The sequence below is a fragment of the Protopterus annectens genome, chromosome 14.part0, assembly GCF_019279795.1.
Source record: "Protopterus annectens isolate FY-2018-M chromosome 14.part0, PAN1.0, whole genome shotgun sequence".
NCBI lineage: Eukaryota > Metazoa > Chordata > Ceratodontiformes > Protopteridae > Protopterus > Protopterus annectens.
Window position 1 is genome coordinate 395893027 of NC_056748.1, and position 17822 is coordinate 395910848.

At 42.5% G+C, this 17822-nt stretch overlaps 1 protein-coding gene across 1 annotated transcript in view; it reads left to right on the plus strand.

The window, feature by feature from the left end:
• CCAR1 (cell division cycle and apoptosis regulator 1) overlaps positions 1-17822 on the plus strand; it is a 2906903-nt gene that overhangs the window by 2774457 nt on the left and 114624 nt on the right. Inside the window, exon 26 of the mRNA XM_044056158.1 lies at positions 7048-7253. Coding sequence (XP_043912093.1) covers positions 7048-7253 — 206 coding nt within the window. The remainder of the gene's footprint in view (positions 1-7047; positions 7254-17822) is intronic.

The following is a 17822-nucleotide window of genomic DNA, read 5'->3' on the forward strand; positions in this document are numbered from 1 at the left end:
TGGGTCCAGAACCGCTGTGCAGGCACCGGCTTCTGAGGGTGTATTCAGGCCTACTGACTTGCATATTAAACCAACGCCATCTTCTTCTTCAAGGCTTAAAACTTGAACCATGCCTAGGAAACCGACGCCCAGACTACATGGTCAGGCCTCTATGCCTAAAAAACAAATGATAAGAATGGCTGAAGACCTTGTTACTTTAATCAGGGGAAGCCAACCTTCCCCCTCTAAGAGACCTAAGACTGAGTTTGCTTATGATACTTCTGACCAGGATTCTGAACTTTGTCTCCTCTGATGACCAGGATTTATCCTTATCTACCTATGAGGATTCTGATGCAGAGGACTCTATTCCCTCTGCTTCTCCCCCAGAGAATTTTTCTTTTGGTGAAATCTTGCATACTCTTAGGGAGCATTTTCACTGGGAAAGCCAGGATTACTCTGATTCTAAAAAGAGGCTTAGAGATTTCTTACTCCTGCCCCAACACTGGCCTTTAGCTATCCCTCCTGTGCTGGATATTGTTGACTATGCCTTTTCAGAATCTAGCTTTACCTCCTGCTCCCAGAAAACCTGATGGATATTACAGGGTTCCTGATTCTCACAAGTTCCTTTTTAAAAATCCTATTGGGGATCCGGAGACCATTTCACAGGGACCCAAGGGCATTAAGGCTACTACTGCCAAAAATCCTAACCCCTCTGATAGAGATTCCAGGGCCCTGGATAGATGGGGTAAGAAGGTATACACCTCTGCAACCTTGTACATCAGGGCCTTAAGTTGCCAGTTTCATATGTTAAAGTTTCAGCAGCATATTATTGGATTGCTTAAACAGAAAATTATGTTGATTCCTGATTGTTCTGAAAATAAGGATTTACAGGATTTAATGCATTCTTCTGAACAGGTTGGAAAACTTACTTTGCAATGTGGTTTTGATTCACTAGAGGCATCTTGCAGGGCTGCTGTCACCGGGTCTGTACTTAGAAGGCATGTTTGGCTTAAGTAGCAATCTTTGCCAGATCATGTTAAAACTGAATTGCTGGATGCTCCCTTAAATCAGGACTGCCCTTTTGGCAACAAAGCAGAAGAATTCTTAAAAAGATGGAAGAAAAAGCTAAATTTATGCAAACTGTTAAAGATTTCTTACAAGTGCAACCTCCAAAATTTAGTAGGCATTGGCCCTCAAAAAATTGGTCCTTTCCTGCCTCTTCCAGGCCTTCTCAGTTCAAACCCAGAACCAGCAGAACAACCAGGCTTCAGTCCTAGGGTACACACAGGACTAAGCAAAGGGGGGCTCCCACTTCCAAATCAGGGAGTAGTAAGACTCCCCCCTATGGTAAGCTGTCTCAATGACTTAACTTTAAAACTTCCAAGCACTTTTCAACTGACTGCTCCTTTAGGGGGAAAGCTTGCTCTGCAAGCAAAAAACTGGAAACTCATTACCCAGGACAAATGGGTTTTAAACATAGTTTCCCAATGATGCAGATTTCACTTCCACACATTACCAACCCCAAACGGTTGGCCAGATCTACCCCAAATCAGTGGACAGAGGCCCAAAAGCAAGTATTCTTTCTCAAGATTAATGGCTTTCCAGACTGTACCAGAGGAGAAAAAGGGACAAGGTTTCTACTCAAGACTTTTCCTGGTACCCAGAAAAGACAACTCATGGTGTCCTATCCTGGACCTTTCTATCCTAAACACCTTTTTGGTTATTCCAAAATTCAAGATGCTATTGCTTCCCATAATAGGCAAAGATGCCTGGTTGGCAACACTGGATTTAAAGGAAGCCTACCTGCACATCCCAATCAGGGAATCTTGCAGAAGATACCTATGCTTCAAAGCAGGCTGCATGCACTATCAGTTCTCTGCACTGCCCTTTGGCTTATCTACTGCGCCCAGGGTATTCACAAAGTGCCTAGCTCCAGTCATTGCATTTTGCAGGCAAAGAAATATTCAAATATATCCATACCTGGATGATTGTCTAATTCAGGTAGAAAGCCAGGACATACTTTTGAATCATCTGGCATTTGTACAAAAGTGCTAACTTGTCTGGGGTACACCATAAACGAAAATAAATCACAGCTGGTACCCTGTCAACAAATTATGTTCCTGGGAGCAACCTTAAACACAACTTCCTAGTTGGCTTTCCTCACGCCAGAGAAACAAACTCATTTGACAACTTACTGCAAATTAGTGGCCACAAAAACTCTGCTATCTGCAAGGCAAATACTGCAAGCCTTGGGGTTCGTGGCCTTGTGCATTCCACTAATTCCATATGCAAGACTGCATATGAGGAAACTAAAATGGTGTCTAAAAAGCCTATGGTGTCAACATTCTCGGGATCTAGAAGCAAAGATTCCTATCATACCTTGCCTACGGTTAGGATTCCTTTGGTGGGCAGAGGCCTGCCACCAAAACAAGGGACTACTATTCACTCTACCCCCTGCCGCCTAAACCCTAACAACAGACTCATCAGACTATGCATGGGGGGGGGTCTCACCTGCCAGGGAAGTGCATTCAGGGCAAATGGAACCCAAGTCAAATGCACCTACAAATCAATCCAAAAGAAATGTTAGCTGTACAGAATGCTCTGACAGCCTTCAAGGACCACATTCTTACAGAACAATTAATGGTAAAGACGGACAACACCACTGTTATGTGGTACATAAACACGGAGGTGGGTACCCATTCCTACCCCCTCTGCAGACTACCCATGGCTCTGTGGAACACAGCCTTGAGCTACCAAGTGCATCTACAGGCTCAATTCCTGCCAGGAAAACTAAATACACTGGCAGACAGACTAAGCAGAAATCTCATGGACCCACATGAGTGGAAAATGGAACAAAAGACTTTCAACATGTTGATAAACAAATGGGGGAGCCCAGATATAGACCTGTTTGCCTCCCCCCCCAAAAACTACCAATTGGACAAATTCTGCACAAGGACTCCCCACAAGTAAGCTTGGAAAGTGGATGCTCTGTCCTTCAGCTGGAAAAATCTATCAGTTTATGCCTTTCCTCCTCTGCCTCTCCTCTCCAAAGTACTACTAAAGATCAAACAGGACAAAACGAGGATGATACGGATTGCACCAGACTGGCCACGCCAACACTGGTACCCCCTCTTGTGCAGTGTGTCACAGCTAGCCCCATGGCACCTGCCTCAGACTCCTACACTGCTGTCATAGCAGGAGAGCCAGATTCTGCACCCCCAGTTTCAAACCCTGAACCTGGCTAATTGCGTAATGTCTCTGTTACCATCCCTCAATAAACAACTTTTGGATGTCATTTTGGAGGCAAGGAAGCCTAGTACAAGAAAATCTTATGCTGAAAAATGGAAAAGATTCTGTGCTTGAAACCAAACTCAAGGGATGGCCACAACAGCACCCAATGTACCTCAGATTCTTCAATACTTATCTGAGATGTTTCACAAGGGCCTTTCCTTTTCCTCCATCAAAATTCACGCCTCAGCCATTTCAGCTCATTACAACACAGAGCCACCCCTCTTTTTTCACCCACTGCTCAAGCAGTTTCTCAGAGGGGCCAAAAACTTAAGGTCACCCAGAAGAGCCCAAACTCCAACCTGGGACCTTAACTTTGTATTGGAAAAACTCACTCTGCCTCCTTTTGAGCCAGCTGCAAGTGCAGAGTTAAAATTCCTTTCTTGGAAAACAGCTTTCCTTTTAGCAATCACTTCAGCAAGAAGGGTATCTGAATTACAGGCCCTTATGGCAGTGGAGCCTTTCATCATCTTTCATGCAGATAGGGTGTATCTCAGGATCAATCCCACCTTCATGCCCAAAGTGGTATACAGTGTGGCTCTTAATCAATCCATTCATTTGCCAACCTTCTTTCTAATCCACAAAACAAAGGGGAATGGATACTGCACTCCTTAGAACAGACAACTTAGATTTTACTTGGACAGGACTAAACCTCAAAGGAAATCTGAACAACTGCTGGTGGCATTTTCTGCAGGGGCAGAGGGGAAGGCTATTTCAAAGCAAACCATTTCTAAATGGGATAGGCTATTGCATTCATTTCTGCTGTAAGCACCATGGAAAACCTATCCCGCAGGGAATTAGACCCCATTCAACCAGGGCTGTATCTACCTCTACAGCCTTTCTCAGAGGTGTCCCTACCAGAGACATCCTAGAAGCTGCTAACTGGAGTTCTGTACATACTTTTACCAAGCATTACCATTTGCCAATTTTTCTCTAAATCCAGAGCTGGCTTTGCCACTGCAGTCTTGCAGGGTATTATAGCTGGTCCTAATGCTATCTAAATTCCTCCTCCCAGCCTTAGCTTTGGGAATCTACCCAAATGTGATGACTGCAACAGTGAAACACGAAGAACATAGTACAGTTGTGTACACTTACCATAAATGTAGATGCTCGAGTATATTCACTGTTGCAGTCCTGGTTACCCTCCCTCCAGCCCTCTGACTTCTTTTCGCTATACCTCTATGCTCCTTTACTATGCTTAAAAGCTTTTTGGTGTATTTGCTTTTTTGTTGGCGGTATAACCTTGTATATGTTTGTTCTTCTTTCAGCTTTTCTCGGTTAGGGGTCGCCACAGTGGAACTCCGGTCCGCTAATGATTGGCAGTAGATTTTTTACGGTTGCCGAGGTGCCAGCTCGACGCCCAACCTTCAACGAAGGCACGCCCATTCTACGCATGTCTTTCGAACGTCACTCACCCGCGGGGTGGACATGCAGACTCCACACTGTGAGGCAACAATGCTACCGCTGCTCCACTGCAGCTTTATATTTAATTGCTTCCCATTAGAGGGGCATCTTATATCTGGGGCAAGAAAAATTGATGCAATGGTGTCAGCTGCATGTTTTATACCCCTGACTACCTGACGTCACGGAAGATGAGACAGCAACCAACGCAGGACCCAAGACTTTGATAATCAGGCCAAATGAGGGCTACTGCAAGCAGATAACCCAAATGTGATGAATGCAACAGTGAATACACTTGAATATCTACATTTATGGTAAGTGTACACAACTGTACTTTCTAACAGTCAGTGAAGACTTAAACTCCTTGTCAGATACAAAAGCTATGGACTTAACATAATGTCTGCTTGGAGAATTGCATCTTTTTTAACCATCACACTATCCATCCTCCTGTCTATGTAAGAGAGAATTTTCCAGTTTGATGCATTTGTTGCCTTTAGCATGGTCAGAAAATGGAGGTAGAGAGGGGGGGGGGCTTGGGGTGTGTTGGCAGAAGGGTGTGCAAGCATAGCTTGGGAAGGTTTTGTCCTCCAAGCTGAACATTCATTCAAATCATCTGTGCTGTAAAGTTAACAAAGCTTAAACTTTCCAGACAGATTGATGTTATGACAAGTACATAGCCTTCATTTTCTGTCTAAAGTGAGGTCAAGATTGTGTTTAAACCAATCTACTTGTATCCCTCTTTCCTTTACAGAAGCTGGAATGAGGAGTATTTATGGGACAGGATGTCCACACTCTGGATGTATACTTCATGTCAAGTGATACCAAAAAGAGTACATGAGTTCCAAAAGAAGGAACAGCTGTTTGGTCCAAGGTGGGAAGTGATGGTGATTGCTGAACAAGCCTTTTCCAAGTGGACTGCAAACTGTATTATGCTTTGCTATCAGGCAGCCAACTACAGATTTGGAAATTCTGCTTTCAAAGGCCACTCCACCAGGGGTGTGGTTAATTGAATGTGTCTCCATTACTGATGTGGTCTCTTGGTTACTAGTAGCCACCTTCACAAAGCATCATTGGTTGGAACTTGACTGTAGGAACTTTGGCATCCTTTACAAGATTCAGCCTTCTTAGTATTTGCCTTTTGGCCTTTTTGTGGCCCAATTCCTTAGAAGGTTTTTGTTGTGCTGTATGGGATTCTCATTTATCAGCCTACCCATTGAAGAGAACACTTAACAGATGCCATTAGCAGCTTTGCTGCAAAGTGTTAACTTTTCTGCTGCCCCTGTATCTGTGTGGCTCCTCTATCCAACAGCTGATATTGAAGTTCTGTGTAGGTCATGCAAGTGGGGTGTGTGTGTGTGTGTGTGTGTGTGTGTGTGTGTGTGTGTGTGTGTGTGTGTGTGTGTGTGTGTGTGTGTGTGTGTGTGTAGACATGTATGTATATATGTGTATATATGGATTCACTTCAGAAGCTCGAATTAACAAAATCTCGAACTGCAAATAACCAAAACCAAAACATCGAGTTTCGGAAACTCAAACTTCTGAAGCGAAACCAACAAAAAAAAAAAAAAGACAAACTTCGCTTTTGCAGGGGTGCTTTGCCCCCCTGCACCCCCCACACCTCCCCTACTTAAATATACCAACTCCAAGATCGCGCTACAGTGGGGAAATGGGAAATCTCCCGTCTTGCGCTGTATGCGGAAGCGCAAAACGGGAGATTTCTCATTTCCTGTCAACACCACAAAAAAATAAAACATTACGTACACACAGAGCGTACAAGAATCCTTGCCTCTGTGTGCACGCAATGTATTAAGGTAAATAAACTTATTTTTAAACACTACACATATTCGATTTACTGAAATCTCGATCATATGGTCTCGACCATATGAAATTCGAGATTTCAGTAATTCGATTGTGAAGTGTTCCCATATATATATATACATACACACACAAGCTCTTGTATGACGATTTTTTTTTTTTTATTTCTTCTCCTGCAAATTGTGCTCATTCATTTGATGGAGGTGAAGTGACTGGTGCAAGGGTTAGTTTGTTGTGTTCTGCTTTGATCTTTAAGATCACAGTATGTGCCAGCAGGTGGAGTGTTTCACTCCAGACATGGAAAAATGAAGAAGAGTAACTAAGGTAGGGAATGCAGAAGAGGAAATCCCAGCTGTTGACCCTCACAGTTCAGCTGATGTGGTGAGTATAAATCTATTATTTGCAGTGTTTCTTTACTAGATGTGTTTTAAATTTTTACTGAATACTAGAGCATATTCTTTTGGATGATTTGAGGGCCCAGAATGTGAGTGGTGGCTCCCGCAAACTAAAGTTACATTGTATGAAATCTCTGAAAGAGTAAATTTTTGTGCCTTTGTTTTACAGATGACAGCTCAAAAACTATTCAGCACTTGGAAAATTTAAACAAAAGTCTTTCCTTAGCACTCAGTGATGTGAAAAGGGATCTTACTGAGACAGAAGAGAATCTGAAGACGTCAGAGTCCATGAAATCACGGTTTAAAGAACAACTAAGTAGCACATCAAAAAGTTTATCTTCAGCCTTGGAAGAAATAAATAATGTTCTTATAAAGGTTAGAACTTCATATGGGTTGTACAACAAAATATAATGATTTTATCTTGAATACTATAGCTAAGTGATTGCAGACAAAATATTTTGAGTTGCATGCATAACAGACTGAACAAAATATTTATTTTACTCCAACCATCTTCGAGCATCAGTCTGCCCATCCAGGAACTGTGAAACACCACTGTAGTTAACCACATTTTTAAGGCATTGACTGCTCCCATGCTGCAGATAACTTAGTGTGACTGTCAGAGCAGTGGGCTTGCTGTAGTGGCAGTATGACACTGTGCTCAGACAAGGGGCTTTGTAAAAAAAATATATATTTATCATAGTAGTTTCTTTGAAAGAAGTAGAGCATGCACTGAAAACTTATGCTGTGACACAGTACCAAATGCCTGTAGTGCATATGAAGTGGCCGCATTTACTATCCCATAACTGAGGACCATCACATTGGGAAACAATATCCTGAGATAATTGCACCAAATGTCAGCAACAGTGGGGCTCACAGTATTTATTTTAAACACACCTTTATTGAATTAACACACGTGACGTAGGTAAATGTAGATTTGAATAAAAGTAATCAAACTGCATTAACAAATTAACATTTACAAGCATTCTACTTCACATATATTGCTATGCATCATATAACCTAAGCAACATAACTTAAATTATTCCATTCCTGCCCCTTTTTAAACAAGGAACAGCTTTATTAAACCATAATTTACAACATAAGCAGTCATACATGTATATAAATGAAAACAAGCCACACCGACACAATCCAAGTTGTAAACATTTTACTTCACAAACCATAGTGGGGCTCATAGTATTGAGCAGCTGGATTTGTCCCTTGCAGGACCTATAGTATTACACTTTAACTTAGGTCAGCACACTTAGGGAGTTTCACTATTCAAGATTTTAAAGTGTTTGTGGACCTTGATGTTGCTGGCTTTTGGTGCAGTGATCTTGGGATGCTATCAAAATGTGGTCCTCAGCTGTGAGACAGAAAACCAGTGAATGACCATATGGATATTGCTGATGTTCATCACTGAATCACTGTTGCAGTAATGCTGACTGCTGAGACGTGGCTTGCCAAGAATATCATACATCCGGTCACTATGCCAAACCTCATGTGCCATACATTTAACCTTAGACCAAAGCACAAGTGCTGCGTGCTGATACTTAATGGACATGTTGTTGTGTCTTTTGGCTTTTCCCGGTTAGGGGTCGCCACAGCGGAACTCCAGTCCGCTAATGATTGGCAGTAGATTTTTACATGCCGACTTGCCGGGCCTGATACTTAAGGGACATATGGACATAAAAATCCTCAACTTAATTTCTTGCTGCCAGTCTGGAAAATGAGACTTCCTGTATAGCTCAGCCTGTTAGCTGTACAAAAGGATAAATTTGCCTTCGGAGGAGAAGAGCTGAGTACCCTGTTCGGGACCCTTCCTCTTTTTTTGATGTTATCTGACTTGCTGAATTCAGTTCATGTCCTGTAAGAGAGCCAAATGTCTCTGTGGAAGGCAGATTCCATATAAGGATAGGCGTACCTTATGTCTTTTCTACTTACTGATGTTCACATCAGGGACGACTCTGTCAGGACTTTGCTCCAAAAACCCTAAGAAGCCATCTGTGTTCTTTAAAATCTGTTTAAAGTGTCAGTGATTGAAAGCTGTAGTGATGGACACTATTTCTTTTGAAGTTCCCACCTCAAATGTTCCTTCAAGGTCAAAAAGCAAAGCCAAAAAGCTTAAGGAAGGCATCACTATATCAGCTTCTTTCTCAAGGTTGATATTACATGTCTCTGTTGATGCTGTTGCTAAGACCACATGCAGTCTGACCACTGGGCATTTTGCCTCTATTGTGACCCCACTGGAGGCCGACATGGAGCAGCAGACATTCAAATGACTATTAAGGCCTCGAAGTAGGAACCCAGGCTTGTGATTTCAGAGAGTTGATGATGTTCCTCAGGTAATACTACAAGAGTACATATTTGGTTCTTTGATGGAGGTGTGTCCAGAGTCCAGGTTCGAAACCCCAAAGAACGAATAAGAAAAGACTAAACATCTTTCATCTCATGCTACATCTGTTACCAGAGATTATCAGCAAGAATGGTCGGATTTTTCTCAGGGGCCATTCAAATCTGTAATGGCTTTGTAATCCCAACAGTTTTTGGCATCTACACCAACTGACCCTCTAAAGAGAAAAATGGATACTTCCTCTGAGAAAGATTCTTTCTGTGAACCAGACTGTGAGCTCTTGGATTATTTGAACCCACTAACAACTTACCATCTGACTCTGTCCAAGACTTGCTCACATTTGAGGACACAGTACAAAATATGAGCACCATTTTAATTGGGAGGGAAAACAACTCTCAGAATGTCAAAACAGATATATTTTACATGCAGAAGCTCCCAAGCCACCTTCTGTCCCTTTTATAGTAGAAGCCTAGGAGGATACCATTCTTTCAGTTTCTGTAGCTCCAGAGTCTCAACCACCTGCAAAAAAAAAAAAAAGCCCTGACAGCTATTATAAAGTCCCCGATAGCCACAAGTACCTGTACAGAAATATTTCTTCTGACCTTTCAGATATTTTCATAGATTCTTACAAGCCATCCAAACTTTCCCCATCCTCCAATGCCTTACCTAACAATAAAGACGGGTCTATATTGTATTCTCGAAAGCCGACAATGTCGAATCTGATGAGAAAATCAAACGCTCAGAATCTTGAGCGTGTAAATGGAAATCTCCGTAAGGGGAGATTTCCGTTTACTGCAATGCAGTGCGGTCTTGGAGTTGGTATATGCTGTTAACTATTAAATGTATATGATTAGGTACCTTTTGTCCATTTTTGTCAACATGACCAAACTTATTCCTAACTCTCCTGACAGTGATGCTAAAACTGTTCTACAAATGATATCTTCTACATCTCAGATTAAAAATCATTTCATTAAATATGCATATGACGTTGCAGATTCTAATTCAGGGGCTGCTGCTAGTGGATCTGTGCTGGGAAGGTTCTCCTGAATAAGACTTCAGAGGCTTCAGTCACTCCCAGAGGATGTCAAAACAAATTTTTTGGAAGTATCTTCGATTAAAGACATTTTTCAATCCCTATTCTGCTGAGATTTTCAAAAAATTCAAAGTAAGGGGTAAAATTAAACAGAGTGTTCAAACAACTTTTTCTTTGCCTTATTCCAAAGTTCCAAAGAAATTGCCCCTCTAAACTACAAAGTCCACTCAGCAAAAAGGCAAAAAAACAAATATCCAAGAAGAAATGTCAAGACATGCCTAAATCAGATTTTAAATGTGCCAAAAGCCCCTTTTCAGATAAACCTCCTGCCTTCTGACCCCTTATTCCACCTACCTTCAAACTTTCCAACAAACTTTCTCTCAAATTTCTCCTCTGGAAAAAAGATCACAACAAATGCTTGGGTTTTGAAAATCATTCAAAAAAATTGCACACGAGTGTAGTTCTCTTCTTGTTCAGCATTCACTTCCACAGGTGTCTCCAAATCAATTCATCTCATTTTGCCAATCATTACAGACCTGCTCAAAGGGATAGTAGAATGTGTTCCTCCCCATCAAAAAGGAAACGGATTACTCTCAGTTTATCTCTTTGTTTTTTGAGCTTTTCTGTGATCCAGAGTGTCACAAAGTGAAGAACCCATTTAATAATGTTCTGCAGTCTCCACTTTCAAGGAATCCACATATATCCTTATCTGGACAACTTTCTGGTTAAGGCCACTTCCCTTCACAAAATCTTTCACTGTCAATCTCTTTCAGAACCTAGATTTCCATCTGAACGTGAGCAAGTCCAATCACCTTCCCAATCATTCTCTGGATGTTCTTCATCTCACATTGCTGCAGTCCTTACATATGGGTAGTCCGCTGTCCTCGGTCGGCCCGAATACCAAAGTATTAGGCTGACGTCGGTCAAGGCGCTTAAGACTGACATCAGGACGTCAGGGTACAAATGCGCATGACCGACGTCATATCCTCAGTCTTTTTTGCCGCATGGTCCGATGCAGAAGCAGCGTTGCAAGTGCCGTTCGGCGTTCTGAAATTTTTCGAGTTCAGAGTTTCAGACCGAATCAAAGTTGGCTAAGTACCCCGTTGGGGAATATTTTGGTTTTTTCTTGCCTCAGTGTTTTACCGGATGTCAGAAAAAGTGAATAACTGTATTTCTTGTGGGAAACAGATACCGCATAGGGATTATCATTCTTTGTGTATTCCTTGTTTGGGTCCTGAGCACGACGTTGTTGGGTGTCGCTTTTGTGCTAGGTTCAATAAGCGCACTATTAAGCGAAGGTTAGATTGTGCTAGGCTGGTCTTCGAAGCGGTGCAATTATAATATGCCGTCGGATTCTCTGGCGCCCGCTTCTTCGAAGAAGCGCAAAGACAAAGCAGTTAAACCCAGGCAAGAAGAGTCGTCCGTTCCGGACGCCGGTTCTTTAGAGGCGTCAGTGGAACCGGTGGTTCCGACGGAGGCTTCTCTGGAGTCCCAGGGGGAGACTTTGATATTGCAGGATGTGGCCTCTCAGGAGGCAGGTCAGGCTGAAGGGGCTTCTCAGGTTACTGTACTCCCCTCCCTTCCTAGGGTGGTTAGGCCCTCTCCTTCTGTTTCCAAGGCTTCTCCCAGAGGCAGGCCAGGTTTATCTTCTGTTGGTGTCACTCCTAGTTCAGCAGGGTCTGTGCCCAAGAAGCACATGCTTAAAATGGCAGAAGATTTGATCACTCTGATTAGAGGTTCTTTGCCCCCTCCTGATAAAAGGCCTAGGGTGGAGCCAGAGTTGGGGAGTTTTGAGCAGGCTTCGATGTTTCAGAGTCTTCGGCTGAAGACTTGCAGGAGTACTCTCCTTATTCTGATTCTGATGCAGATGATTCGACTCCTTCTGCTTCTCCTCCAGAGGATTTTTCTTTTCAGAGACTCTTCATTCCATGAGGGAACATTTTAAGTGGGAAGGTCAGGACTTCTCTGATTCCAGGAAAAGGCTTAGGGAATTTTGCTTTTACCCCAGCATAGACCCTTGGCTATTCCCCCTGTTCTGGATGTTGTGGAAGATGTGTTTGCAGAGGCTTCTCTTAATCCTGATTCTCTGCCTCCTGCTCCTGTTAAACCGGATAGGTATTACAGGGTGCCTGAGGCTCATAAATATCTTTATAAGAGTCCTAGGGTGGACCCAGAAACTGTTAGTCAGGGACCTAAGGGTGTCAAGGCCTCTGTTGTAAAAAATCCGGTTCCTCCAGATAAGGAGGCCAGAGCTTTGGATAGATGGGGAAAGAAAGTCTATACTTCTTCTACCTTAGCTATGAGGGCTTTGAATTTCCAGTTTCATATGTTGAAATATCAAAACTATCTTCTTTCTCAATTGAAGTCTAAGGTGGATGCTCTGGCGGAAGGCATTGAGTGTAAAGAATTACAAGATTTGGTGCATGTCTCTGAACAGGTGGGTAAGCATTCTTTACAATGTGGTTTTGATGCTGTACAGGCCTCGTCTAGGGTGGCTGCCACTGGTTCAGTTCTTCGCAGGCACGCCTGGTTGAGGGATCAGAATTTATCTGACCATGTTAAGACAAGGATTTTGGATGCTCCTTTACAGTCTGATGTGTTGTTTGGTTCACCTGTGGAGTCAGTCTTGAAGAAAATGGAAGACAAGGCTAAGTCTATGCAGGCTGTTAAAGATTTTTGCAAGTTCAGCCTCCAAGTTTAGTAGGAATTGGCCTGCTAAGGGGTGGACGTATCCTTCTTATGATTCTCAGTCTAGGGGTAGATCTAGACGTGGTAGGGGCAGAGCTCAGAGTTCTTTCAGACCTAGAACAGGAGTTCACCTGCACAATCTTGGTGAGGGCAGGGGCCAGTCCTTTCGTAAACAGGCCCAATGACCTACCTTTTCAGCTGCCAGATCCTTCTTGCCTGGCAGCACCTTTGGGAGGAAGGTTGGCACTCTTCAAGGAAAATTGGAATTTGATTACCCAAGACAGATGGGTATTGGATATCATACACCAAGGTTACAAGTTTTATTTCCATACCTTGCCTCCTTTCAAAGGCATGCCGGACGTTCCTCCTCAGCAAAGACTAGAGGCTCACAAACAAATTTCTCTGCTACTTCAAATAGGGGCCATACAACCGGTCCCTCTGCCAGAAGTGGGCCTAGGATTTTATTCTCGCCTGTTCCTAGTACCAAAGAAAGGGAACACGTGGAGACCAATTTTGGACTCATCTATCCTCAACACATATCTGGACATTCCCAAGTTCAAAATGTTGACGTTACAACAGCTTTTACCTCTGCTGGGCAAAGATCACTGGATGGTGACTCTGGATCTCAAGGAGGCTTACCTTCATGTTCCTATCAGGCTCAGTTGCAGGAAGTATCTGCGTTTTCGGGCTGGGACTTCTCATTATCAGTTCTCTGCATTGCCCTTTGGCTTATCTACTGCACCCAGAGTGTTCACGAAGGTTCTGGCTCCAGTGATAGCTTTCTTCAGGCTAAGAGGAATACAAATCTATCCTTATTTGGACGATTGCCTGATTCTGGCCCAAGGAAAGGACGAACTTCTTCATCATTTACAGTATGTGATAGCAGTGTTAAGATGCCTGGGGTATTCTGTGAGCGAAATAAAGTCCAGTCTAGTACCCTCTCAGGACATGTGCTTTCTGGGTGTGAGACTGAATACAGCATCCCAGATGGCCTTTTTGACCCCGGACAAACAAAAGAATCTTTCTCTTTACTTCCATCAATTATCTCGTCAGTCCAGGCTGACTGCAAGGACAGTCCTTCAAGCCTTGGGGTTCATGGCATCTTGTATTCTGGTACTTCCCAATGCCAAACTGCATATGAGGAAGCTACAATGGTATCTCAAAATGTATGGACACAGCACTGCCAAGATATGGACACTGTCATTCAGATAATACCTTGCATTCAAAAGGAATTTTTGTGGTGGGCTCAGGAATGTTACCTAAACAAGGGACTCTCTGTGACCCGGCCAGAGGCGAGTCAGATTCTAACGACAGATGCCTCAGACAAAGCTTGGGGAGCTCATCTGAATGGAAAATGGGTACAAGACACGTGGCCTGCCAGACTTCAACATCTACATATCAACTTGAAGGAGATGTTAGCAGTCCAATTTGCATTAATAGCTTTCAAGGATTTACTTCTTCCAGGGCAGGTGTTGGTTCTAACAGACAACACAACTGTCATGTGGTACATCAACAAGCAAGGGGGAACGAATTCTTATCCTCTATGCAGACAAGCAATGATTTTGTGGGAGACTGCTCTCAGTTTACAGCTAAATCTTCAGGCAAGGTTTCTGCCAGGAGCACAGAACTCCTTAGCAGATGTGTTGAGCAGACAAATTATGGATCCCCACGAGTGGAAATTGGATCCTCAAGTATTTCAGAAATTGACAGTGTTATGGGGAACTCCAGACATAGATCTGTTCGCTTCTCCACTAAACTACCAGCTGCCAAAGTTTTGCACAAAAGGTTTCATCCCACAGCCTGGAAAGTGGATGCTCTCTCTTTCAATTGGAGCAATCTTCATGTGTATGCCTTTCCACCTCTGCCTCTCCTCCCAAAGGTACTCCTGAAGGTCAGACAGGACAAGCCAAACATGATTTTAATAGCTCCAGATTGGCCTCGACAGCACTGGTACCCATTACTGAGAAGTCTGGTGGGAGCCTCCATGGCCTTTGCCTTGATTCCTCACCTGCTGTCTCAGGAGAACAGTCATTTACTCAATGTCAAACTTCACTCTCTACATCTAACAGCCTGGCATATTCTGTTTTAAACCCTGGAGGGTCTCAGCTTCCACAACAAGTTTTGAATGTTATTTTGGAGGCCAGAAGGCCTAGTACAAGGAAAGTGTACGCAGATAAATGGAGGAGATTTTTATTTTGGAGTACAGCAAAGGACTTTGATGTTTCTAAGCCTAATTTAAGTGTGGCTCTTCAATACCTTACTGAGTTACTGGACAAAGGTTTGTCCTTCTCCTCTATTAAGGTTCATGCTGCAGCAATTTCTGCTCACTATGACTGTGACCCACCATTGTTTTCTCATCCTTTGTTTAAGCAATTCCTTAGAGGGGCAAAGAATATAAGACCCCCATGTAGAGCTCCTACTCCTGCTTGGGATCTCAATTTTGTGTTGGAGAAACTCACTCTACAACCTTTTGAGCATGCAGCTACTGCCGAGTTGAAATATTTATCATGGAAGACTGCTTTTTTGTTGGCCATTACCTCTGCAAGAAGGGTTTCTGAATTACAGGCCCTTATGGAGGTTGAGCCTTTCTTAATTTTCCATAAGGATAGGGTATCTTTGCATACTAATCCTTCCTTTATGCCTAAAGTGGTTTCTAGTGTGGCTTTAAACCAAGCTATTCATTTGCCTACTTTTTATGCAAACCCTCAAAATAAAGGGGAGAAGATTTTACACACTTTGGATATACACAGGCAGTTGCGATATTATTTGAGCAGAACTAAAGGGTTCAGGCAGTCTCAGCAGTTATTTGTTTCTTTTGCTTTGGGTTCTCAGGGCAAACCTGTTTCAAAACAGACTATTTCTAAGTGGATTGGTTTTTGTATTGCTTTCTGTTATTCCCATCATGGTAAGGAGATTCCAGCTGGGATTAGGCCTCATTCCACTAGGGCTACTGCCACTTCTACAGCTTTTTTAAGGGGGGTGGCTACTAAAGATATTTTGGAGGCAGCCACTTGGAGTTCTGTGCATACTTTCTCTAAGCATTACCACCTTCCACTTTACTCTAAATCTAGGGCTGGTTTTGCCACTGCAATTTTACAGGGCATTTTGGCAGCTCCTAATGCTTTATAGTTTTGCCATCCTCCCTTACCTCTGCTTTGGGATTCTACCCATATGTAAGGACTGCAGCAATGTGAGATGAAGAACATAGTACAGTTTTGTACCTACCATAAATGTAGATGTTCGAAGATCCACATTGCTGCAGTCCAATTTTCCCTCCCTCCTTCCCCTCTGTAGTTAGAGGCGGTTGTGTGGTTTGAGTTGTGAATATTGTAAATATGATTAGTGCAGGGGTGGTTGGTTGTTTTTTGCTGTCTTTTGGTTTTGGCCTTTCTTTTTAGGGCCTTCTGACATCTGGGGCAAGAAAAGACTGAGGATATGACGTCGGTCATGCGCATTTGTACCCTGACGTCCTGATGTCAGTCTTAAGCGCCTTGACCGACGTCAGCCTAATACTTTGGTATTCGGGCCGACCGAGGACAGCGGACTAACCATATGTAAGGACTGCAGCAATGTGGATCTTCGAACATCTACATTTATGGTAGGTACAAAACTGTACTTTTTCCTAGGTTATGTAATCTCAACACATCCCTAATGACCTTTCTTCCTTTACACATGATTTATTTATTAGCAGATTACCTTGTGTTCCTGACAGACCTTTCTTTGATATCAACAAGACAGATTCTGACATCCCTGAGATACATGGCATTTACACCTACCATTCAGATAAATCTGCTTGCCAGGCTGCACACAAGGAATTTTCAGTTTTACCCAAAAATGTGTCTGGGCACAGCACTGTCATTCCCAATTCCTCTCTCCCACTTCATGAAGAAGGAACTGTGTTGGTGGATCACATGGATAGGGACAAATTCAGGAGAAAATGTATGTACAGATGTATCCTACAGGGCTTAGGTGACTTTCTTAAAAGGTTTCAAGGTACAAAGGTTTTGGACAAAAAAAGGACAGAAGAGCGCAAGTAAATATAAAAGTAATGAAAGCACTGATCCTTTCTCTCCACCACTTTTGATCTCCAGGAACACATCAGGTCCTGACAGACAATACCAGTAACCATTTGAAATTTTGAGACCCGCTAGAGTGAGCCCTGAAACAAAGAGACTGAATGGCCAAAAGAAAGGACTTCTCCAAGGATTATGTAACTTTAGAGGGTGGGGGAGGGGGGCTTCCATGGTGTCAAAGAAGAAGTTTGAAGAAGAAGAGCGATCTTCAAGATTCGCTCTTCTGTAGTTTTGGCCCTTTTTTTTGGCTTGTTGGCACTTGGCATTTTGAGTGTAAAATATTTTTCAAGTTTGACAATTATGATACTGACATCAACTTTTTAATAGTTCAACTTGGTTTGCTAATTCAGTTTTTTTACAAACATTCAACTTTTAGAATTATTTTTAGTGCATATGCATATTTTTTTAAAGTGAAGTGTTGTTATAACAGTTAGCAAAGGGTTAACCACATCTACTCATTTTACTCATGGTTCAGCTGTTTTTTTGTGTCCAATCAGAATGTGATTGAAGGTTTTAAAATATATTTAAACATTGGCTGTGCACATTGACTCTTGTCTGAAGTTAACATTGTTTTAACGAAAGCGCTCACATACATCGATTTTACTGGATTTTATACATCAGTTTTATTAGATTTATTGGATTTATTCAGCATTAAAGTTTGCTTTCATTCAACAATTTTGTGTTTGGTGTTCCTTGGGACCCTTCCTGACAGTTTTTTTTATTTAGTTGATAATATGCTTGACCTGTGTAAAAGATTAATGGGACTAAAAACATTTTTGGTTTGTATCTTAGTATCCGTATCC